At 41.1% G+C, this 23560-nt stretch overlaps 1 protein-coding gene across 3 annotated transcripts in view; it reads left to right on the forward strand.

Moving 5' to 3' along the window:
* The first annotated feature begins 2407 nt into the window (after positions 1 to 2407).
* Positions 2408 to 23560, forward strand: part of GEMIN5 (gem nuclear organelle associated protein 5) — a 50773-nt gene continuing 29620 nt past the window's right edge. For 2 of the 3 annotated variants that reach the window (XM_010360551.1, XM_030927712.1), the window contains exons 1-13: positions 2408 to 2656; positions 3436 to 3596; positions 4289 to 4470; positions 8041 to 8192; positions 8724 to 8843; positions 11603 to 11735; positions 12719 to 12884; positions 14206 to 14418; positions 15518 to 15603; positions 17668 to 17750; positions 18992 to 19125; positions 21411 to 21484; positions 22545 to 22726. In XM_010360551.1, coding sequence (XP_010358853.1) covers positions 2491 to 2656; positions 3436 to 3596; positions 4289 to 4470; positions 8041 to 8192; positions 8724 to 8843; positions 11603 to 11735; positions 12719 to 12884; positions 14206 to 14418; positions 15518 to 15603; positions 17668 to 17750; positions 18992 to 19125; positions 21411 to 21484; positions 22545 to 22726 — 1852 coding nt within the window. In that variant the 5' untranslated portion in view covers positions 2408 to 2490. The remainder of the gene's footprint in view (positions 2657 to 3435; positions 3597 to 4288; positions 4471 to 8040; positions 8193 to 8723; positions 8844 to 11602; positions 11736 to 12718; positions 12885 to 14205; positions 14419 to 15517; positions 15604 to 17667; positions 17751 to 18991; positions 19126 to 21410; positions 21485 to 22544; positions 22727 to 23560) is intronic. The other variant, XM_030927711.1, reaches the window with a different exon arrangement.

A 23560-nucleotide genomic window follows, 5' to 3' on the forward strand; every position in this document is an offset into this window, starting at 1 on the left:
GGGCTCTCCAACAAGCAGTACCTACACCTGAGGTGCTGTCACGAAGACCGCGAGCACTGGGACGGCGCTCGAGGTGTGGTCAGGCGAGCCTGGCTTGGGAATGAATGAATTAATAAAGGCCGAAAGCGCGTGGGTTTCCGAAAATTCACCTGGATTCAGAAAAACTGCGAAGCCCCACTCACAAACTCGAAAGGAGTAGGGGAACAGAATACGTGAACAAGCCACCTAATCTGTTGGCCCTCCGTTTTCTTTTCAGAAATGACTAACGCTAGGACACAAGCTTGTCGTAAAGATAAGTTGAAATCATGTGAAAGCTATTTTATTTCATTTTATTGAAACAGGGTCTGTCCCTCGCTCAGGCTGGAATGCGGTGGCAACGACCTAGGCTCACTTCAGCCTCGACCCCGGGCTCAAGCCACCCTCCCACCTCCTCCTCCCAAGTAGCTGGGACTACAGGCTCAAGTCACCACGCCCGGCTAGTTTTTGTATTTTTTATAGAGACGGAGTTTCGCAAATTGCCCAGGCTGATGTTGAATTCCTGGGCTCAAGCGATCTGCCCTCCTTGGCCTCCCAAAGTGCTGGGATTAGAGGTGTGAGCCACCAAACCTAGCCTAAAATCTCTTTTAAAGAGCAAATAGTTCAAATATGATGTATGGGCCGGGCGTGGTGGCTCAAGCCTGTAATCCCAGCACTTTGGGAGGCCGAGACGGGCGGATCACGAGGTCAGGAGATCGAGACCATCCTGGCTAACACGGTGAAACCCCGTCTCTACTAAAAATACAAAAAAAAAAAAATTAGCCGGGCGAGGTGGCGGGCGCCTGTGGTCCCAGCTACTCGGGAGGCTGAGGCAGGAGAATGGCGTGAACCCGGGAGGCGGAGCTTGCAGTGAGCTGAGATCCGGCCACTGCACTCCAGCCTGGGCGACAGAGCAAGATTCCGTCTCAAAAAAAAAAAAAAAAACAAATATGATGTATGCTGTCCTAATCCCTACTAATCTGGCTGATCTTCAAGAAATGAGTTTATATTCGTCTGGCATTTACTGCCGTTTATCCGGCAGGTATTTCACTAAATCTCAATTATTCCTCACAGCAATCCAACAAGGCATGGATTATCATTTTCCTTCTTCAAATGAGGAAGCACATTTAGGATAGGTTAAAGTCTCTCAGCTAACAACTGGCAAACCAGTAATCAATCTACAGCTAGGTGCCTCCAAATTTGTGCTCCTAGACGCATCCAAATATATGTATTTGACTCTCTGTATTAATGACAGGTGGTTCAGATTTCGGTTTGCTACATATGCAGGAGTGCCAGATACTGAGTGCAAACAAGCAACACACAAGTAGTGCAGAATCTGAGCATTTTAGCATTTTTGAGTTGAAAGGAAACTTTCTTCCACACTATTTACCACATACAGCTTCCTTCACAGAGCTGGCCCTCAATCAAGCAAATCAAGAGTCACTCCATTTGCTTCTCTTTCATCTTTGAGTACCCAGAACCCACAGCCAGAATTGCCACCCAGTTGCAGAAACTGTTCTTTCCCTTTTTAATTCCAGATTTGTACTTTCATATTTTTATTTTTTTGAGACAGGGTCTCACTCTATTGCCCAGGCTTGAGTGCAGTGGCACAACCACAGCTCACACCAGTCTGTCTCTCAGGCTCCATATTTTTGTTAAGTGGCTTCTTGTGCGTATCTTTTTTTGTTTTGTTTTGTTCTGTTTTTATTTGAGATGGAGTCTCGCAATGTTACCCAGGCTGGAGTGCAGTGGCGCAATCTCCGCTCGCTGCAACTTCCGCCTCCCGGGTTCAAGGGATTCTCCTGCCTCAGCCTCCCGAGCAGCTGGGATTACAGGCGCCTGCCACCACACCAGCTTATTTTATTATTTTATTTTATTTTTTGTATTTTTAGTAGAGAAGGGGTTTCGCTATGTTGACCAGGCCTGTCTTTAACTCCTGACCTCGTGATCCGCCCGCCTCGGCCTCCCAAAGTGCTGGGATTACAGGCGTGAGCCACAGCACCCGGCCTCTTGTGAATATCTTTAAAACACCTCCACAAGCAGCAAAGTACCCTGGCACATAGCGTTCAAAAAACACTGGACAGGACAGTGGTCGAACGGATCCAAACAATAAACTGGTAGCGTGGAGCGTTGGTTCTACTAGTCTAATCCTCTAATTTTGTGCCTTTCTGTGCGAAGTGAGAATGCTTAACCTCGGGGCTGTGCTCAGCCAACACACGATCCTAGCCAGGGTTGCGGCGGACCTCCTCCCGCGGGCCAGGTACTGAGGGCCAATGCAGCACTCGCGGTCCGGCCCTTCCCAGCCCGCCGGCAGCGGGAACGGAACGCGCGGTGCTGGCTGGGCCTCGACGCGCACCGTAGCGACTGCCCGAGAAGGCGGGGCTCGGAATTCACCCCGCCCCACTCCCTGTCTAAGGCGTGAGGCTACGAGCGTTCGGTTGTGGGTGCTTCTCTTGGCTCCGACGGCCTGTAGTGATGGGGCAGGAGCCGCGGACGCTGCTGCCCTCCCCCAACTGGTACTGCGCCCGCTGCAGCGATGCCGTGCCCGGGGGCCTCTTTGGCTTCGCCGCGCGGACCTCTGTCTTCCTTGTCCGCGTGGGCCCGAGCGCAGGCGAGAGTCCTGGGACACCCCCGTTTCGAGGTAACTCACTACCCTTGGGCTCGAGACTTCCTGCCCTTTCTGCGCTCCCAAGAGGCGCCGAGTGGATGTCTCCAGCCACCCCGTTTTCTACAGCTAGGGAAACTGAGGCTCAGGCTGGGAGGAGAGGCAGCCCACAGTCACTAAGCTGAGTTGCTTCTGGTCTCCAGCATGAGCTACACCATGCTGTGGCCGAGCAGTCCCGCCTCTTGGAGCTTCCACGTGGGACCGCTTGCTTACTTAGCCTTGTATAGTCCCGGCCATTTATATGGCTCCCCCGTCCAGCCCGGTGCGCGCCAGCCCGCCGGGAGCCTTCCTGGGGTTGGGGTTTGACTACAGCTGCAGGCCCTAAGCAAGATCCTGCAACGTGTGGCATTCCTTACTGTAAGATGAATGGGTTAAACCAGATGCTTTCAGGCTCCAAACTAGGCTTTGATTGTGCCTTAGGATATGACGTACCAGGTAATTTATTCTGGCCACATCTAAATAAAAGTCACTTTCACATTATTTGAGCTACTTTCCAATTTGTGAACTAAGCAGAGCAAAGTATATCAACATTCATTTCACAGTTGAGAAGCTGAGGCTCAGAGGCTTGTTCGAAGTCACATGGCACAGCCAATATCAGCACTTGGGAATTCTGATTGTAAGTCCTTCGGTTTTCAGTTATACCATGGGTTAAGTAACGCCAAAGCATCTGCTCACTCATCATCCAACAACAGTATGATTCTGCCAGGAACCTTGGATAGCACTTGGATTAACCTAGCGTCTGTTTTTGCTTGAAGTCATAGGAGAGTTGGTGGGACACACCGAAAGGGTCTCCGGCTTCACATTTTCTCATCACCCTGGTCAGTACAACCTCTGTGCCACCAGCTCCGACGATGGAACTGTGAAAATATGGGATGTAGAGACAAAAACAGTTGTGACAGAACATGCACTCCATCAGGTACCATGGCTTACTGGTTTCTCAGAACGTTTTTATATATCTGTGCTAAGGGGTTCTTCTGTTGCAAGCTAGTTTTGCTAGCTCATCTGTGCAAAGTAACTTGTAATTGTGTTCGTTAATTAGATAAGAAACCATATTGTAAGATGTCTCAACTTTTTTTTGAAAGGAGATACATACAAACCGGAGGTTGGCAAACTGCTTTTGTAAATAGGTTTTATTAGAATACAACCACACTAATTCATTTAAGCATTGTCTATGACTGCTTTCATGCTACAAGAGTTGAGTAGTTGCAACAGACATGGTATGGCCCACAAGGTCTAAAACAGTTACCCTCTGGTTATTGATATAAATGGACTCCTGATATAGATTGTCAATGCGTGAATGAAACTCATTTCTAAGCTATGTAGTTACTTGATATACCTACCTTTTGAGAGAACAAAGGAAAAGAAAAGGCTTACCTAATCTTTGTAAGAACTTTGCATTAAGCTATTAAAAAAAATTTTCATGATTGTTTGATTCCCAGTAGTCTAAATCTTCCCACCATTTTGTTAATACCATGTTGTTAAACAAGTACTACTAATAAGTATTAACTACTTTTAATGTATATATGTAGCATTATGCTGGTTTGTGATACAAGTTAAAAATTAAGTAAAACTTGAGCATTGACAACTAATTTTTGTTTTGTTTTAAAGCATACAATATCAACATTACATTGGTCTCCTCGAGTAAAGGACTTAATAGTATCTGGGGATGAAAAAGGAGTAGTTTTTTGTTACTGGCTTAACAGAAATGACAGCCAGCACCTCTTTATAGAACCCAGGACAATTTTCTGTCTTACTTGTTCACCTCATCATGAAGATTTAGTAGCCATTGGGTAAGTACTGTGCCATCTGTATTGATGATTTTTGTTTGTTTATGATCGTGTTTTGCATGTTCTTTATCTTCTTCTGTCCTTTTATTCCTCAAAGGAAACCATCTACAGATGTTAACCACTCCCCCTGAGCCCTTGGCATCATTTATTCCTCCAGGTCCTTACTGTTTCTGCCCCTCCCTCTTTTTTTGTTTCCTTGGTTTCCATGGTACTGTACTTTCTTGGTTCTTCATATCTAACTCCTCCAGTCACCTTTTTCCCTTTTTCTACTGCCCTTTGATATAACATGAACTCCCAGGTGTCAGATGACTTTGCTGGGTCTCTCTAGTTCTGAGCGCTCCCTCTAGATTGGGAAAGTGTTATGGCATTGGGATCTGTTTCCTCATTGATCACCAAGGTTGTTTCACATGATCCCCATTTCCTTCACCATTTCATGTACTTCTCATTGAAAGATGTCCATTTTCTCTAATTTGAAGACTTAAGCAATTTCCCTAGAATGTTGAAGGAGAAATTCTGACTGGAGTGAATTTGAAAGACTGGGGGCTAAGGTAATAGAGGTATACAAAGAGACAGCAACTCTTTCACAAAGTTTGTTGTAAAAATGTGCATAGACATGGAGCCAGAGGGGATAGATGGGGTCAAGGGAGTATTAAATGGGAAATACAGGGGACCTGTTTTTATGCTGATGGAAGTAAGGCTTGAAAAGAGGAAGAGCTAGTTGCAGGAGTAAACTGTGATAAATGCAGGGGTGATGCTGAAAAGTCAAAAGGGGATTGGATTCAGATGACAAGAAGAAAGAACAGCTGGGAATATAGAAATAGGTGCAGGTAGATTTGTAGATGTGTTTGGAAGAAGAAAGTGTTCCATTCTGGGATTTCTGATTTTCTCAGTGTGGCATAAGTCAGAGGGATAGAGTCAAGTTCAGCATGGGGTTGAAACTAGATATGCAAAGAGGTATGAAAATGGTCAAAGAGAATAGGAAAATGAAAGTACTAAGGAAAATTGTAGGCCCAGTGTTCACTGTTGAGTGGCAAACAAAGAATCGTGACTGTAAATTTAAAGTAAACCCAAACTGTTTGAGAAAGGAGATAGTTGGATTCAGCCAGGTTTGGGGCTTTGTGGAGTAAGTACTCTTGAGAGAGAAGGAGACGGGAAGTACGGGTAGTTTTAAAAGTTGATGATAAGGCGTAGCGGCTCACACCTGTAATCCCAGCACTTTGGGAGGCCGAGGCAGCGGATCACCTGAGGTCAGGAGTTCAACACCAGCCCGGCCAACATGGTGAAACCCCATCTCTACTACAAATACAAAATTGGGCCAGGCACCGTGGTGCACCCCTGTAATCCTAGCACTTTGGGAGGCCAAGGCAGGCAAATCACCTGTGGTCGGGAGTTCGAGACCAGCCTGACCAACATGGAGAAACCCCGTCTCTACTAAAAATACAAAATTAAGTGTGGTGGTGCATGCCTGTAATCCCAGCTACTCGGGAGGCTGAAGCAGGAGAATCGCTTCAACGCGGGAGGCGGAGGTTGTGGTGAGCCAGGATTGATCCATTGCATTCCAGCTTGGGCAACAGGAGCGAAACTCCATCTCAAAAAAACAAACAAACAAAAATTAGCCAGACGTGTTGGTGCACACCTATAATCCCAACTACTCAGGAGGGTGAGGCAGGAGAATCGCTTGAACCTGGGAGGTGGAGGTTGCAGTGAGCCGAGATTGCGCCGCTGCGCTCCAGCCTGGGCAACAGAGCGAGACTCTTATTTAAAAAATAATAATAATAATAAAGTCAATGATAGTGATGGATCATGAAATCTGTGCTCCATTGGGTTGGCGGAAGTATGGAAAGACAGGTGTGGGTGAGTGATAGTGATAGTGAAAATGGAAGAGGACTGGATCGGCAGTCTCTTAAAGTGGGAGCAGCGTTGCAGTAGAGTTGCTAGAGAGGATTAACAGAAAGGTAGTAGGCAGGGGTCAGGGGAGGATCTTCAAAATAGTGTTATTCCCAGAAAGCTTGATTCAGATTTCTAAATAGCTTGATCTGTTGACAATTAGGTTGCATAACTTGGCAGTTTTCAAAGTCCAGCTCTTCAAAGGTTGACATACTCTAGTATGTCTTTCTTTTTAAAAAAATTAAATAAAGCTGTGCTGGTGTTCTTCCCTGTCAAATGCTCTAAACGTGTAGGGAGTGTGAATAGGTACAACAACTTTGTAGAATGCAGTTTTATACTTTCTAATAAAGATGCATGTGTCTTAACATCCTGGCAGTTCTATTACTGGGCATCAAACCTGAAATTGTCTTAGACATGTACCTGAACATTAATAGCATTTTTTTTGTTGTTGTAAAAAATGGAAGCCCTTCAAAAGGAAAATGAATAAACTTTGATATATTCACACACTGCAGTACTAATACAATAGTGTAATGACTGGCCAGGAACTAGAGTTACGTGTATCAACATGGATGACTTACAAACAGAATGAGTGAAAAAAACAAGCTGCAGGAAAACAGATGATAGCGTTTATATGCAGTTTTAAAATATGCAAAATCTATATCTTATTTAGGAATATATACAAAGAAAGGCTAGAAATGATATAACACAATTCACAAATAGAGTTGACCTCTGGGTAAAGGAAGAAAAGGAGAAGAGATCTGGCAAGAAGAGAGGTTTGATTGAGGTGGAATGTACAGAGGACTTCAGCTCTATTGGTAATTATTTTTCTTAGGCAGGGTGGTAGATTACTTTTTTTATGTATCTGAACTAATTCATTTTTAAAAAGCTATTAGAATTTCTCAGTTTCTTCTGAATTCATAAAATGACAGCCTTGGAATATACGGGTCTAGAGTGTAGAATTCTGCAACTTTTGTTAAGTTCACAGTTTAAAAAGTAGTATCACTTATAAAAAAGAGATTATTTTCCAGTGCACTAGGATAAAATTATCTCTAATTAGAAGAGTTGGCCAGGTGTGGTGGCTCATGCCTGTAATCCCATCACTTTGGGAGGCCAACACAGGTAGATTACTTGAGCCCAGGAGTTCGAGACCAGCCATGAGCAACATGGTGAAACCCCACCTCTGCAAAAAAAATTCAAAAATTAGCTGAGCATGGCATGCACCTGTAGTCCCAGCTACTCTGGGAGGCTGAGATGGGAGGATTGCTTGAGCCTGGGAAGTCAAGGCTGCAGTAAGTGGTGATTGTGCCACTGCACTCCAGCCTGGACAACAGAGAGGGGAAAAAAAAAAAAGAAGAGTTGCTGGACCCTTGCAAAACCTGTGAAAGTTCCCCTTAGAACAAAATCGTGGTCCACTGTGAGCTTTGTACCATGCAACGTACATAGAATTACCTACTGCCAAGAGTTTGATCCTAGAGAGAAGGGTTTTAACAAAACCAGGAGACATAAGGTGAGCACATTTAAAAAAAGGAAAAAACAAAATTATTTTTTGTCCTCTTACCTCCTCCGCCACCCCAAATGCACCTAACTTTAAGGAATACGCCAATGGTAACTCTAAGCCAAAATGTTTGCTAGAGACTCTGTTCTGTCTTCATTTTTTTAGTAATATTTCTAACTCTTGTTTTTTAGCTACAAGGATGGCATAGTGGTGATAATTGACATCAGTAAGAAAGGAGAAGTTATTCATAGGCTTCGAGGCCATGATGATGAAATCCACTCCATAGCCTGGTGTCCCCTGCCTGGTGAAGATTGTTTATCTATAAACCAAGAGGAAACTTCAGGTAGAGATGGTTTAAGGGAAGGTGCAGTACTCTCGAGGCCTGAAGAACAGAGCGGGTACAATTATATCATTTTATCTCTTACCTATTTATTTATTTATTTTTGGAGACAGAGTTTTGCTCTTGTTGCCTAGGCTGGAGCGAGATCTGAGCTCACTGCAACCTCCGCCTCCCAGGTTCAAGCGATTCTCCTGCCTCAGCCTCCCAAGTAGCTGGAATTACAGGCATGCGCCACCATGCCCAGCTAATCTTGTATTTTTAGTAGAGACAGGTTTCTCCATGTTGGTCAGGCTGGTCTTGAACTCCCGACCTTAGGTGATCCACCTGCCTCAGCCTCCCAAAGTGCTGGGATTACAAGTATGAGCCACTGTGCCCGGCTGAATTATATCATTTTAATTATACATAAAACTTCAAATTTTATAGTTCAGACCTATGAAAGAGATAGCTAAGTTTTGGGAACTCTTGCAAACTAATTTTTTTATATTAGTGCGTGTTTAATGCAAATTAAAAGCAAAATTGCTACCTATCTCATAGAAGAAGCTGAAATTACCAATGGGAATGCTGTGGCACAAGCTCCAGTAACAAAAGGCTGCTACTTAGCCACTGGAAGCAAAGATCAAACCATTCGAATCTGGAGCTGTTCTAGAGGCCGAGGTAAGATTGATCTTTCCTTTGTGATGTAACCTATGTTGATCTGGTGGAAGTAGAGGGTTTTTTGTTCTGTCTTATTGTCCTGTGGGTGTGTCATCTATCTGAGAGCAGTTCTTCACTTTTTGGTCTAAAATTCTGCTTCCTCATTTGAGCCTGGGCTAGAACTCTCTATTCTCTCAACATCTGGCCTTAGAGATGAGTATTTCCCATGCATTCCAGAAGAAGACAAGGACCTCTTGCTTTATAGAAGGGTCACTATTTGGCATGGAGAGCAGAATATTTGTAATAAAAACAGGAGTATTAGAACATGATATGGCCTAGGCCAGGAGAATGGAAAAGATCTTAAGAGTTAGAGCTTCTAATGCACAAATGCAGAATAACATACACCCAGCCTAGAATTATGTGTAAAAGCTCATTTTATCCAAATTATAGAGCCCCTCAATCATTTAGCTTTCCCAGATTTCTCTTTGAACAGAACTTTTCTCGTTAAGTTTAAAAATTAGGAGAAACTCTAGGCATAATGAATATTTATAGTATAGTAGAGAATATAACCTTTATAGTAAAAAATCTTGCTTTTCTCTGTCTAGCGGGCTTCTCCATTTTATTTTTTTTCCGCAGTTTTTTAAGTTGTGGTGGAAAATATAACATTTGCCATTTTTATCACTTTTAAGTGTACATTTAAGTGGTATTAAGTATACCCTAAAGTTGTGCAACTGTCACAACCACCCATCTCCAGAGTTCTACTCTCCATTCCCCTCTCCCCCAGGCCCTGGCAACCATCATTCTGCTTTCTGCTCTATCATTTTGACTACTCTTGAGTATTTTCTTTGAGTGAAATTATACATATGATATGTCTTTTTGTGATTGGCTTATTTCACTTAGCATATATCCCTGAGGTTCGTTGATGTTGTACCGTATGTCAACATATCCTTCCTTTCTAAGGCTGAATAATATTCCATTGTATGTGTGTCCCACATTTTGCATACCCACTCATCCACTTGTTATAAATAAAATTTTGGTGCCGCAAAAGAAATAGCACTCGAATATAAAATTTTCTTTTTAATTCTCAGCAAGGCAATGTACTTCTGTAGAAGGGTGTGCCCTTACAGATGGAGCAATGGTGAGCGCACACTTGGACAAGCGAGGGGAAGGGGTTCTTATCCCTGACACACGTGGCCCCTGCTGCTGTATCGTTCCCCTATTGGCTAGGGTTAGACCACACAGGCTAAACTAATTCTGATTGGCTAATTTAAAGAGAGTGCCGGGGTGAGTGCTTTGGCAGGAAAAATGGTTATGGCAGAGCAGGAATTCAGAATGAGTCAGGGTGGAGCAGGTAATCGAAAAAGGTTGCTTTATGAGGAAGTTAAGTTTAAAAATAGAAGGCAAATAATTGAACATACTGACATATTGATTCTTTGAAGAGAAATTTGGAACTCGTATCTAACACACTGATGGACATTTGGGTTGCTTCCATGTTTTACTATTCTAAATAATATGCTATGAACATGGATGTACTTTCTACTTTATTTTAAACCATGATAGTTTTATCATATTTGCCCAAATGCGTGTAAAGCAAGTAGCACAGCGCTTGGCATGTAGTCATCATCAATGGCAAGCTTCATCAATGGTAGATAACTAATAGTATATTTTTGAAAGAACTTTTTTAAGGTTTACGGGCTACTTTTGGGCATACTACAGCTAAACTCCAAGTGGGAACATAAGGCTGAAGATCCCTGCAGAAGGGTAACCTCTACACTTAGAGGTGTCTGGTATAATGGCCTTCAATTGTGGTTGTGCAGCAGAATCAGCTGGAGAGTTTTTAGAAAAGGTAGGTTCTTGTACCCCACCTCAGATCTACTGAGTCAGAATCTATAGGAGTTAGACCCTGGCATATGTATTTTTTAAAGTTTCACCTGTGGTTCTGATGCACAATACAGTTTTAAAAACTGTGATTAGAAGTGCGTCGGGTGGAGGTACTCCCCAGCCACAGCAAGTTGACTGCAAAACTTTTCTTCTTTGTTGGATTTCTTGCCGACTAGAAATAGTAATCCCAGTCTCTGTCCTTTTCACTTTGGAGTTATGTCACTGTGGTGCTTTTGGGTACACAACTTAGCTGTTTTACCAGCTGGGTTCTCAGTTTTACTTGGGCACTCCTTTTCCCAGACCAAAAAAATACTCTTTTCTTTTTTTTTTTTTTTTTTTTTGTCTCGCTCTGTCGCCCAGGCTGGAGTGCAGTGGCGCAATCTCCGCTCACTGCAAGCTCCGCCTCCCGGGTTCATGCCATTCTCCTGCCTCAGCCTCGTGAGTAGCTGGGACTACAGGCGCCCACCACCACGCCCGGCTAATTTTTTTGTATTTTTAGGAGAGGCGGGGTTTCACCATGTTAGCCAGGATGGTCTCGATCTCCTGACTTCATGATCTGCCCGCCTCGGCCTCCCAAAGTGCTGGGATTACAGGCATGAACCACCGCGCCTGGCCAAAAAAAGAAAATATACTCTTAATGTGTTGAGGTTGTCAAGATAGCCTGTGGAAGCTTATTTGACCTAAATGTAGCTAAACTAGTATTAACCACTATTTATGGTGGTTAAAAATATAACCATTATAATGGTTATAATTGTAACCATTGGAAAATGAGATCTGAATTCTCAGTAACCAAACTAACAAGCTTTTGCAGCACAGACTGTGTATTGTGAACTGCCAGCAATGTCATGCATGTAATTTCACTGTCTTGAGTGCCCATTGGCCTTCCTTTTAATCTGCAGGGGTGATGATTTTGAAATTGCCCTTTCTGAAGAGAAGAGGAGGGGGTATAGACCCAACTGTTAAAGAGCGCCTTTGGTTGACACTCCATTGGCCCAGCAATCAGCCAACACAGCTGGTATCTAGCTGTTTTGGGTAAGTCTTTTTTGGTCATGCTTTCTTAGATATGTTTTGTTTTTCTATTTGGCCTCAAGGACTTTTAGGTTTCTCTTTGTAGATGGAGAAAATAATGGCCAAGGCTTGTATTATGATGGACCCCATTTGAAATGGAAAAATTATGAGACTGACGCCTGTGCTGTCTACTAACAGAGCTGTAAAAAGATCAAATAAGTATAGTCTGGCAGTTAGGAATATGGACTCTGAAGTCAGAACTAAATTTCAGAATCACTTTGTCACTTACTGCCTTGTATTCATGAGCAAGACCCTTTACTTTTCTGAGCTTCAGTCACTTCATGTGTAGAAAGAGGAGATGGTTATAATATTTTCCCTTAGGTTGGATGGCTGTGCCCATTCAGTAAACAGAGTTCATTGACTACCTACTTCTAGTAGCTGGAGATAAATCTGTTAAAAGGGTAGTCCAATATACTCACATGGTTCAAGAAGAATGAAATTATATAATAAACTGTCCTGTCTTCCCTGGCTACTTGGTTCCCCTTTCTGTGGCTAAATTTTTTTTTTTTTAAACAGGGTCTTGCTCTGTTACCCAAGCTTGAGTGCAGTGATGCAAACATAGCTCACTGCAGCCTCAACCTCCTGGGCTCAAGCAATTCTCCCACCTCAGCCTCCCAAGTAACTGGGACCATAGGTGTGCACCACCATGCCCAACTAATTTTTTAATTGTTTGTAGAGACAGTCTCACTTTGTTGCCTAGGCTCTTCTTGAGATCTGGGCTCCAAGCTATCCTCCTGCCTCGGCCCCCCAGAGTGCTGAGATTACAGATGTGAGCTACTGCACCCAGCCTTCCCAGAGATATTTTGTGCGTATCTTCAGAATATGCAATTTTTCTCTCCTTAAAAGACAAATCATTTTGCAGCTATGAGCCTAGACTCTGTGACTCAACAGTCACTTGTTTTCAGATTGTTTGTAAAAGAACTAATGCTTACGTTTTTCCTTCACAGAGGTGAACTGTTGCAATGGGATCTCACTCAATCTTGGAGACGGAAATACACCCTCTTCAGTGCCTCATCAGAAGGGCAAAATCATTCAAGAATTGTGTTTAATTTATGTTCTTTACAAACAGAGGATGACAAACAGCTATTACTTTCCACATCAATGGATAGAGATGTAAGAACTGCTTATTTTCACTCAGCATTGTAGAACAGCAGTTTACAACTTGGGTGGGATTAGAGGGCTTTTTCAAAGCACCTATCAAGTCATAATACCCCACCCCTGACTCCAATTTCAGAGTTACTGCTACAGATCAGCACTGAATATATCAATAGCTCACATGTAGGGAGAATGTGAAGACCCACCAAAATGGTTTTTTGTTAAAGCAGACATGATAAAGAAGGGTAGTTTTGCCCAGGGAAGGATGTATTAGGTCAAGCTTGTCCAACCCATGGCTCAGGATGGTTTTAAGCTCATCAGCTGTTGTTAGTGGTTTTTTGTTTTGTTTTGTTTTGTTTTTTGAGACGGAGTCTCACTCTGTCTCCCAGGCTGGAGTACAGTGGCACGATCTCAGCTCACTGCAAGCTCCACCTCCTGGGTTCACGCCATTCTCCTGCCTCAGCCTCCCAAGTAGCTGGGATTACAGGCGTGCACCACCTGCACCTTGCTTTTTTTTTTTTTTTGAGACAGGATTTCACTGTGTTAGCCAGAATGGCTTCCATCTCCTGACCTCATGATCCACCTGCCTCAGCCTCCCAAAGTGCTGGGATTACAGGCATGAACCACCATGCCCAACTTAGTGTTAGTGTATTTTATGTGTGGCCCAAGACAATTCTGCTTCCACTGTGGCCCCAGGAAGCCAAAAGATTGGACACCCCTGTGTTAAGTCCTCATGCTATGGTTTATCCTGGTTTGTAGTTTATGTAGCAGAATAGAAATCTTTCAGAGACTATTGACTTTAGTTGAAAGCCTGTTACCTTACTGTTTTGCGATTAAACTAGGCTTATTTGGTAGACTTCGTTTTCTCCCAAGCCTGTCTCTTTTTAATCATCAAGTGATGATTAAAAACTTACCACACCTTCTTCCCGGGGTATGATAAGGTGTTTTGCCTTTTGAGAGAGCAGTTCTTTGATTTTTCCACTGTGCTGAGGCCATCTTCTTCCTTAGAGTTTGCCAAATGAGGAGGTTACCAGTGCTATAATAGGACAGAAGGACCACCGAACTTGGAGACAGGAGGTGTGGGTTCTGGTTTATTAATTGTGTAACCCTGAATTCACTTGACATCTTTGGGAATAAATGTATTTTAAGATCCCTTTCAACAACATAATTTATTACTAATTTTTTTTTTCTTAGCAGTGCTTTCTTTGATTCCTACTGGAAGACATACGTTATCCTTACCCACTCTTTGAGCCTATCCCATTTCACATATCAGATTTTTTTTTTTTTCTTGTTTCTCTGTTCTTTTTTATGTTTAGGCCCTTACCATTAATCTTTGCAGGTAAAATGCTGGGACATGGCCACCCTGGAGTGCTGCTGGACCCTGCCTTCCCTTGGTGGGTTTGCATACAGCCTGGCTTTCTCTTCTGTGGACGTAGGCTCTTTGGCCATAGGTGTTGGGGATGGCATGATCCGTGTATGGAATACACTCTCCATAAAGAACAACTATGATGTGAAACATTTTTGGCAAGGTGTCAAGTCCAAGGTTACAGCGGTAAGGATTCTTTTTTTGAGCTTGTTTTGAACTTTTTTTTTTTTTTCAAATAATTCTCTTTCATACCTGTTCATTTAAATGAGCTCTGTTGGTAATCAAAAGTTTTAAAGTATGTTCAGTGAAGTTTGAAACTAGGAAAGCAGAAGGATCCTGTAACCAAACCCATTATCCTTCAGAGTTTAAATTTATTAAGACTTTGTTCATCTCAGCAGTTTTTCTAATAGTAAGAAGTTAGAAATAGCCTGACTGTATATTCATAGAAAATACATTAAGTTATAAGATAACCACATGTTGGAATTGCATCAGATTATTGAAAATGATAATGTAGATTCTTTCTTCCTTAATATGGAAAGGTATATAAATGATTCATGAAAAATGTCAATTATAAAACATGGAAAGCAGGTTACAATACGGTATGTGTAATTTTTTTGGTTTTCTCTAAAGTGATACCTTTCTTTTGGCTACTGAATCTAAAGGTAATAAACTTCTATGGTTTAAAAAGAAAATCAAACAACACAAAAATGGAGAAAGGAAACATTTTTTTCCTACTTTACCCTCCACTCCAATTATTCAAGTCCCCTACTTGAATAATCCAGAGAACTACTGTGGACAGTTTATGATCTGTCTTTTCAAATTTTGTAAGCTATTTAATATTACCCTCCACTCCATTATTCAAGTCCCCTACTTGAATAATCCAGAGAACTACTGTGGACAGTTTATGATCTGTCTTTTCAAATTTTGTAAGCTATTTAATATTAATAGAACTGTATTTTCTAAATTCTTCCAGAATCTTTTATTCCCACTCGACAGTGTATAATGCACATCATTTATGTATTTGAACTCATTTGGTTTTTTCAATTGTGTATAAGCTTATTCACAAAAATATCTGGAAAGAGAGATACAAGATCTACAGTCGGTTTTTTGGATGAAAGATGACAGATGACATTGACTTTGTTTTTAATAACCTTTTTCTCCTTTAAATAATGAAGAAATCAGAGCCAGAAAGTTTTCTCTTTGGATCCTTAAAGGGTAATGTAAGGATTCCTTTAACTATATGCCCCATTTCTTATATTCTCACTTGGGAACTCTTTTTTTGTAGCTGTGCTGGCACCCAACCAAGGAAGGTTGCTTAGCTTTTGGAACTGATGATGGAAAAGTGGGATTGTATGACACCTACTCCAACAAGTAAGAAATGGGTGATTCTTCTTCCATTGTGGCCCAGGGGAGCCAAAACATTGGACACCCCTGCTCAAGAATAATCCCTCAGTTTCCTTTTCATAGCATTGCCTTTTCAATTTGAAGACTACAAATCAGTTGTTTGGTAAACTATTCCACCTTTTGGACTTGTCAGTTATCTCCTTGTGGTAGCTTCTAACTCGTTTCCCTGTTCCCTATATTTCGTATGAACTAGAAGTTATGTGTAGAGCTACATTGTGCACTACAGCAGTCACTAACCACAGGTGACTACAGAGCACTTGAAAGGTGCCAAGTCCAAACTGAGATGTGCTATAAGTGTAAAATACACCGGAGTTCCGAATCTTAATATGTGAAAAAAGTTAAAAGTCTCATTAATAATTATTTTATTTTTTATTACATTTTAAATAATATTTTGAGTCTGCTGAGTTAAATACATTAGTAAAATTTCACTTTTTTTTTTTGCTTTTTTTAAATATGGCTACTAGAAAACTTTAGGTTACATATACCGTTCATATTTGTGGCTTACATTGTTTATTTTTGTACCCTGCTGCTCTAGAGGCTTGATTAGAATCCAAATCTGTGTTGTTCATTTTGGTAGCTGTTTCACATGTCCGTGTGAAGAGATCACCAAACAGGCTTTGTGTGAGCAACGTGGCTGTTTATTTCACCTGGTTGTAGGTGGGCTGAGTCCGAAAAGAAGTCAGCAAAGGTGTTGGGATTATCATGAGTAGTTATAGGTTTTGAGATAGGCGGTGGAGTTAAGAGCAATGTTTTGGGGACAGGGGGTGGATCTCACAAAGTACATTCTCGAGGGTGGGCAGAATTACAAAGAAACTTCTTAAGGGTGGGGGAGATTATAAAGAACATTGGGCCGGGCGCGGTGGCTCACGCCTGTAATCCCAGCACTTGTAATCCCAGCCACTGCCTGGCCAGAGCTGTCCTTTTTATATGCAGTTCTCCAAGTACTCATGTAGAACCTACATGCAGTTGACTATTTTCCTTTTTTAACTCTCAAATAAAACACTATTTTAAGGCCTGGCACATTGGTTCACGCCTGTAATCCCAGCACTTTGGGAGGCCGAGGCAGGCGGATCACGAGGTCAGGAGATCGAGACCATCCTGGCGAACACTGTGAAACCCCATTTCTACTAAAAATACAAAAAATTAGCCGGGCATGGTGGCAGGTGCCTGTAGTCCCAGCTACTCCGGAGACTGAGGCAGGAGAATGGCATGAACCCGGGAGGCGGAGCTTGCAGTGAGCAGAGATCGTCCCACTGCACTCCAGCCTGGGAGACAGAGCGAGACTCCATCTCAAAAAAAGAAAAGAAATACGCTACAGTATAAATTAACCTGTTTATAAATTATAAACTTCTTTTAGAAATTTTGATTTATTCTCTAGCATGATTACTATAAATTAGTCAGATTAATGGAAGTAAGTCAGCTGGTAATTATTCATAGGCTCTGTAATTCTAAAATCATACAAAGAATGTATGATAATTTATGATAAAGAACAGTGCTGCCTGGTTTTTTCCTACAAAGTTAAGCATTCTCTACTGACACATCACATACTATTACCACAACAACCTTTGAAAATACTCTTAGGAGTATGCCTTCTTTAAAAGACAATCACAAACTGAAAATCTCTGTACCTTGAAATCTTGTCTCAGTTTAAGAAATGTTAATGGCACAGAGTAAGTCTAAAATGACTTGTCATCTTTTATATGACTGTAAAGTGAATACATTTGGGTGTTGATAATATATGTTCTGGCTAGATGGGTAGGAGTAACATTTTTTGCGGGGGTAAGATATGTTTGTGACTTAATCGTTTTGGTAGTAAATATCATTATTTGATATTTAAATATAATTTAAATGTAAATATTATAATTAACTACTTTAAAATCAACTATTTGGAGCAAGATATCGTTGAATTATTTTTCTCCAATTAATAGTAGTTACGTTTATAATGGGGACCTTTTAGAAAAAGATGGTCTGTTTTTCACTATGCCTTTTTGTTTAAATCTCCATTTGTTCTCTCTCCCCGCTCCTCTGAAGGCCTCCACAGATTTCTAGCACATATCATAAGAAGACTGTATATACTTTAGCCTGGGGGCCACCAGTACCCCCCATGTCACTTGGTAAGTGTCTGAGCAATTCCGTAACGAGTATGAGAGTATTCTTCCTTCAGTTTAATCTTAAAATATTAAAGATGGAAAGAGTCATAAATGGTCTAGTGCACTGACTGCTTATGTGGGCTGCTTATGTCCCCAGGGGTTCATGAAGACAGTAGTGGCAGATGATAAATCACAATTCCTGGGAGAAACCATTTACCCATAATAAGCTTCCCCAAACTCACTAAAGCATTGTTTCTTCTATTTGATCTGAACTTTTTCATTGTATGTGTAGGTATCATGCTGGATCCTGATACCCAGTCTAATGTTCTTCACTAAAACTTACTGTCACTTTTTAATTTTATCAGAATTAGAATGATACTTCAGTATATTAATGGAATAATATCTGTTTTCACCCACAGGAAAAGCAAACTTAGAGTTTCTGAAATGATCTCTTGCCTTTAATTCAGCATTCTGCTCCTTTCCCTCTTCTAGCCCCTAACCCTTGTCTTTCTATTTCTTATTCCTAAAGTAATGAGTCTTTTCTATTAGCTTTTTAAATGAATGTATTCATCAAAAATCTCTGATAAACTTTTCTTAACCATCTATGATGAAACATCTGTAAATTTCTATAGGAATTGCATTACATAGAGAGGATAAGTAGATTTATCATAACTCAAGTAGCATTGGAATTTGTAGTTCATTTATTCAACAAATGTTTACTGGATATTTGATTTGTGATCTACCGGTGGTAAAAGTAAAACTTGCACTTACAGAAACCCACCAGAATCACTGCTTGTTAAAAATTAACAAGAGGATTGCTGTGATACTAAGGAAATCACTACTTGGATGACATCTCATTGTTATAAGACATAGAAAGTCCTACTGTGCTATATAATTCCCAAAGAGTACTCATTTCTGGAAGAAAAAGCAAATTCTCAGAAGCCTTGCTTTGAGAACATACATGTTTGTTTTCTGATCCCAGCTTTTGGACCCCTATTATTATGAATACCAGAAGAATGTTTAAAGCAGATATGTTGCATCACATAAATTAACCTAGAATTATAGTAGTATAGTTTTTTTTACTTCTGCTCCCAACAACTGTGTTCAGATGGAAAGAACAGTGATTTTATTCCAGTGTATTAGAATGTTTCAAATATATAGTTCTTTTAAAACAACTATATAGTATGATATGGTCACACTATAGCAACAAATAGTTAAGCTGGTGAAGTACAAAACTGATAAGTTTCTTTTCTTATTTCATACAGGAGAAGGAGACAGACCTTCCCTTGCTTTATACAGCTGTGGAGGAGAAGGGATTGTCTTACAGCATAACCCCTGGAAGCTTAGTGGAGAAGCCTTTGACATCAACAAACTGATCAGGGACACCAATTCAATCAAAGTGAGTTCTTGTGGTCCTAAAGTCTTTTCTTTCTACATCACAGATCCCTCTGGGTTTCCCATCCTGCAGAATAAATGATATTGGAGATTACCATCATCATACTGAGTCAGATTTCTTAAATATTCTTATAAGGCTGTGCGTGAGTTATGTATCTTAGGAGTCTTTATCCTTGAATAAAACAAAGAAGTACCTCTCAGACAGTGAGTATGAGGCAAAAAAAAAAAAGAACTACGGAAACAAGGTTTGTCTCACTTGCAATGATGATTTGTTATAAACTTTCAGGTGTTAGGTATAAAGCATACTTTTCAGGCCAACCACTTTCACCAAAGTGATGCCGTGGTAAAAATAACAATATAGTGTCCAAATGCAACTGCGTAGTGTTTTACTCAAGACAAAATTGTCATTTTGTTTTTAATTTTCTGGTAAAATGATTTTTTTTTTTTTTTTTGAAACGGAGTCTCGCTCTGTCGCCCAGGCTGGAGTGCAGTGGCCGGATCTCAGCTCACTGCAAGCTCCGCCTCCCGGGTTTACGCCATTCTCCTGCCTCAGCCTCCCAAGTAGCTGGGACTACAGGCGCCCGCCAGGTCGCCCGGCTAGTTTTTTGTATTTTTAGTAGAGACGGGGTTTCACCGTGTTAGCCAGGATGGTCTCGATCTCCTGACTTCGTGATCCGCCCGTCTCGGCCTCCCAAAGTGCTGGGATTACAGGCTTGAGCCTCCGCGCCCGGCCGGTAAAATGATTTTAGATTTACACAAAGCTACGAAAATAATACAATAATGTGCTTATATCCTTTACCCAGATTCCCACGTTTAATTACATTTGCGTTATCATTCTGTCAATATGTGCCAGAACTGTCTTTTGAAGTTGGACCTTAAATGTTGACATTTCCTTACCCTTTCTTTTCTTTTTTTTTTTTTTTTTTGTTTTTTGAGACAGAGTCTCGCTCTGTCGCTTAGGCTGGAGTACAGTGGCATGATCTCGGCTCACTGCAACCTCCGGTCTCCTAGGTTCATGAGATTCTCCTGCCTCAGCCTCCCAAGTATCTGGGACTGCAGGCATAGGCCACCATGCCCAGCTAATTTTTGTATTTTTAAGTAGAGATGGGGTTACACCAAGTTGGCCAGGCTGGTTTTGAACTTCTGAGCTCAAGTGATCCACCTGCCTTGGCCTCCTTACCCCTTTTCAAATGAGTATTTTTATTTACTTATTTATTTTTTGAGACAGAGCCTCGTTCTGTCACCCAGGCTGGAGTGCGGTGGTGCGATCTTGGCTCACTGCAGCCTCCACCTCCTGGATTTACGTGATTCTCATGTCTTAGCCACCTGAGTAGTTGGGATTACAAGCACATGCCAAGCCTGGCTAATTTTCGTGTCTTTAGTAGAGACAGGGTTTCACCATGTTGACCAGGCTCTGGTCTCGGACTCCTGGCCTCAAGTGATCCACCCACCTTGGCCTCCCAAAGTGCGGGCATTATAGGCATGAGCTACCATGCCCAGCCCCAGTGAGCATTTTTATATTGTTGCTCATTACTTTTATGGCTAGTATAAAGCTAACATTTCGTTATAAATTGAATTGTCTATTATATTCTCTCATTGTCTTTAATTTTATCTAAACGTTAACATTCAGCAATGAATAAAAGAGACAAAATTCCTGTTCCTAAGACTCTTAGTTTATTAACCCTTGAATTGGTGGATCAGAAGTTCATACTAGGAGTCTGAACTGGAAATAGAAACTTGGAATCCCTTCACAGTAATGATAGATGAAGAAGCTGTGGGCATGTATGAGTGGGCTAGAGAGACAATTAACAAGAGAAGGCGGCCCAGGCAGCCTTGGGGAACACCAGCATATAGATATGTGAGGGAAATGATTCAGGGAAAGAAGCTTTGAAGGGATAGAAAACAAGGAGAGTCTATATAGCTTTCTTTAAGGACCCATGGTCCCCATGTTGTCAAAGCTGATGGGCACAGATCAGTTTAATTAAGTATATATTTCACAAGGTTAAGCATTGTAAACATTTAGTACTTATTGGCCTTGGGGGTTTTTGTTTTGTTTTGTTTTGTTTTGTTTTGTTTGTTTTGTTTTGTTTTGTTTGACCCAGTTAGAAAATGAGAATTAGAATGCGTGTTCTTAGTAATCCTTTGACTAATTATGTAGATTATTTATAAGAATAGCTGTTGTATAATTAAAATGTTTTTAAACTCTAGGGTTTTTTTTTTTTTCTCATGCTGTCATTGTTGATTTGTGAGATATGTTTATAGTCAAGATTGGTTTGTTCTGCTTTCTAGTACAAATTGCCTGTACACACAGAGATAAGTTGGAAAGCAGGTGGCAAAATCATGGCTCTTGGCAATGAAGATGGGTATGTATTTGCTTCTTTAAGATACAAAAATTTGCGATTGCACATATATTTGATCACAAGCTGACGAATGCCGTCTGTAACGTTCGCTGGGGAGGCCCAGTTGTATTTGGTATTTTGATTTATTCTTGATACCCTCTGCTGATCTGGGAGTGCCCTGTGTCTTTGAGAACTACAGAATTATTTAGATATTTTCAGTCCATTGAGAGTATTTGACTACACTGTATTTTGGCTGTCTTGTGCCTCACAAAACGGTCACCTCCTATGTTGAACTGCCGAAATCTCACTCCATTTGTTTAAAGTAAGCCTAGTCAGAAATGCTTTTCAGGTCTATGTCCTGACCAATGTTAATCATAGTAACACAGTCCTAATTCAGCCATTGATCTGTTCATTCTTTTAGCTTCTCCCTATCATCATTTGTCGTGAAGGCCTGATGAACACAATTTTATCAAGCATCGTTAGAATGCTAGGAGATTGTTACACTGAGGTAGTGTGGAAAGTTAATTTTTTTTTTTTATTAATTTTTTTTTTTTTGAGAGGGAGTCTCGCTCTGTCACCCAGGCTGGAGTGCAGTGGCACAATCTCGGCTTGCTGCAAGCTCTGCTTCCTGGGTTCACACCATTCTCCTGCCTCAACCTCCCAAGTAACTGGGACTACAGGTGCCCACCACCCACCTGGCTAATTTTTTTGTATTTTTAGTAGAGATGGGGTTTCACCGTGTTAGGCAAGATGGTCTCGATCTCCTGACTTCGTGATCCGCCCACCTCGGCCTCCCAAAGTGCTGGGATTACAGTCGTGAGCCACCACGCCCAGCCAAAAATTAATTTTTTTAAGAAAAGAATTGTTAGGATATTGCTAGAATTTTTAAAAGCTGAATGTACTTTTTGGAGAATAACTTTTTATACTTGATTTTTTATGAGAAAATGATCTTTGCAGTAATAGAAAGGGTTATCCTTTTCTACCTCATCTTTCCTTGACTGATGGAATGAGGGAGCTACTGTTTGCACTGTAACTTGTAATTTGATCATCCATCTTTCTTGTTTTGATGTGTTTCTTATTCCAGATCAATAGAAATATTTCAGGTTCCCAACCTGAAACTGATCTGTACTATCCAACAACATCACAAGCTTGTGAATACCATTAGCTGGCATCATGAGCATGGCAGCCAGCCAGAGCTGAGCTATCTGATGGCCTCTGGCTCCAACAATGCAGTCATTTATGTGCACAACCTGAAGACTATCATAGGTAACTGGTTTCTTTCATACTGGGGATGATACCGTTTGTTCAGCTACTTTCCATTCTAATCTTTGTCACTTTTTAGTTTATTTTTGACATTATAATAAAATAAATATTATTCTTACTACGTTTTCTGTTTCAAAAGTAATAGATTCATCTTATTTTAAAATTCTTTCAAACATGATAAAAATGGTAACAGAAGCTGAAGTTGGCCAGGCACAGTTGCTCACACCTGTAATCCCAGCACTTTTGGGAGGCCACAGCGAGATTACATGTGGCCAGGATTTTGAGACCAGCCTATTAAACAGTGAGGCTCCGTCTCTACAGAAAATTAAAAATAAAAAACAAATTTGCCGGGTTAGAGGTGCACGCCTGTAGTCCCAGCTACTTGGGAGGCTGAGCTGGGAGAATCATTTGATCCCAGGAGTTTGAGGCTGCAGTGAGCTATATTTGTACCACTGCACCTTAGCCTGAGTAACAGAGCACACCCTATCTCAAAAAAGAAAGAAAAAAAAATGAAGTTAAAAAAATGATAAAATCTTGTTTAATAACCAATGTTACTAGTTTGCTGCATATTTTCTCTAGATTTTATAAAGTCATAGCCTACATATGTATATACGTTAGTATACATTAATAGGTTTACCCTCCTGTGTACTTGTGTGAAAGAATAATCTTTGTTCCTAGCTCAAAAGAAATTACTATATATAATATATACTGCTTGCGGTTTTTTTCTCTGAATTTACGATATTTATCATGGGCATCTTTTTATGTCAGTACATAAGGATCTATTTTGCTGTTATTAACAAATATCTGTCGGCCAAGCACAGTGGCTCATGCCTGTAA

This window comes from Rhinopithecus roxellana, chromosome 3 (genome assembly GCF_007565055.1).
Source record: "Rhinopithecus roxellana isolate Shanxi Qingling chromosome 3, ASM756505v1, whole genome shotgun sequence".
In the NCBI taxonomy this organism is placed as follows: Eukaryota; Metazoa; Chordata; class Mammalia; order Primates; family Cercopithecidae; genus Rhinopithecus; species Rhinopithecus roxellana.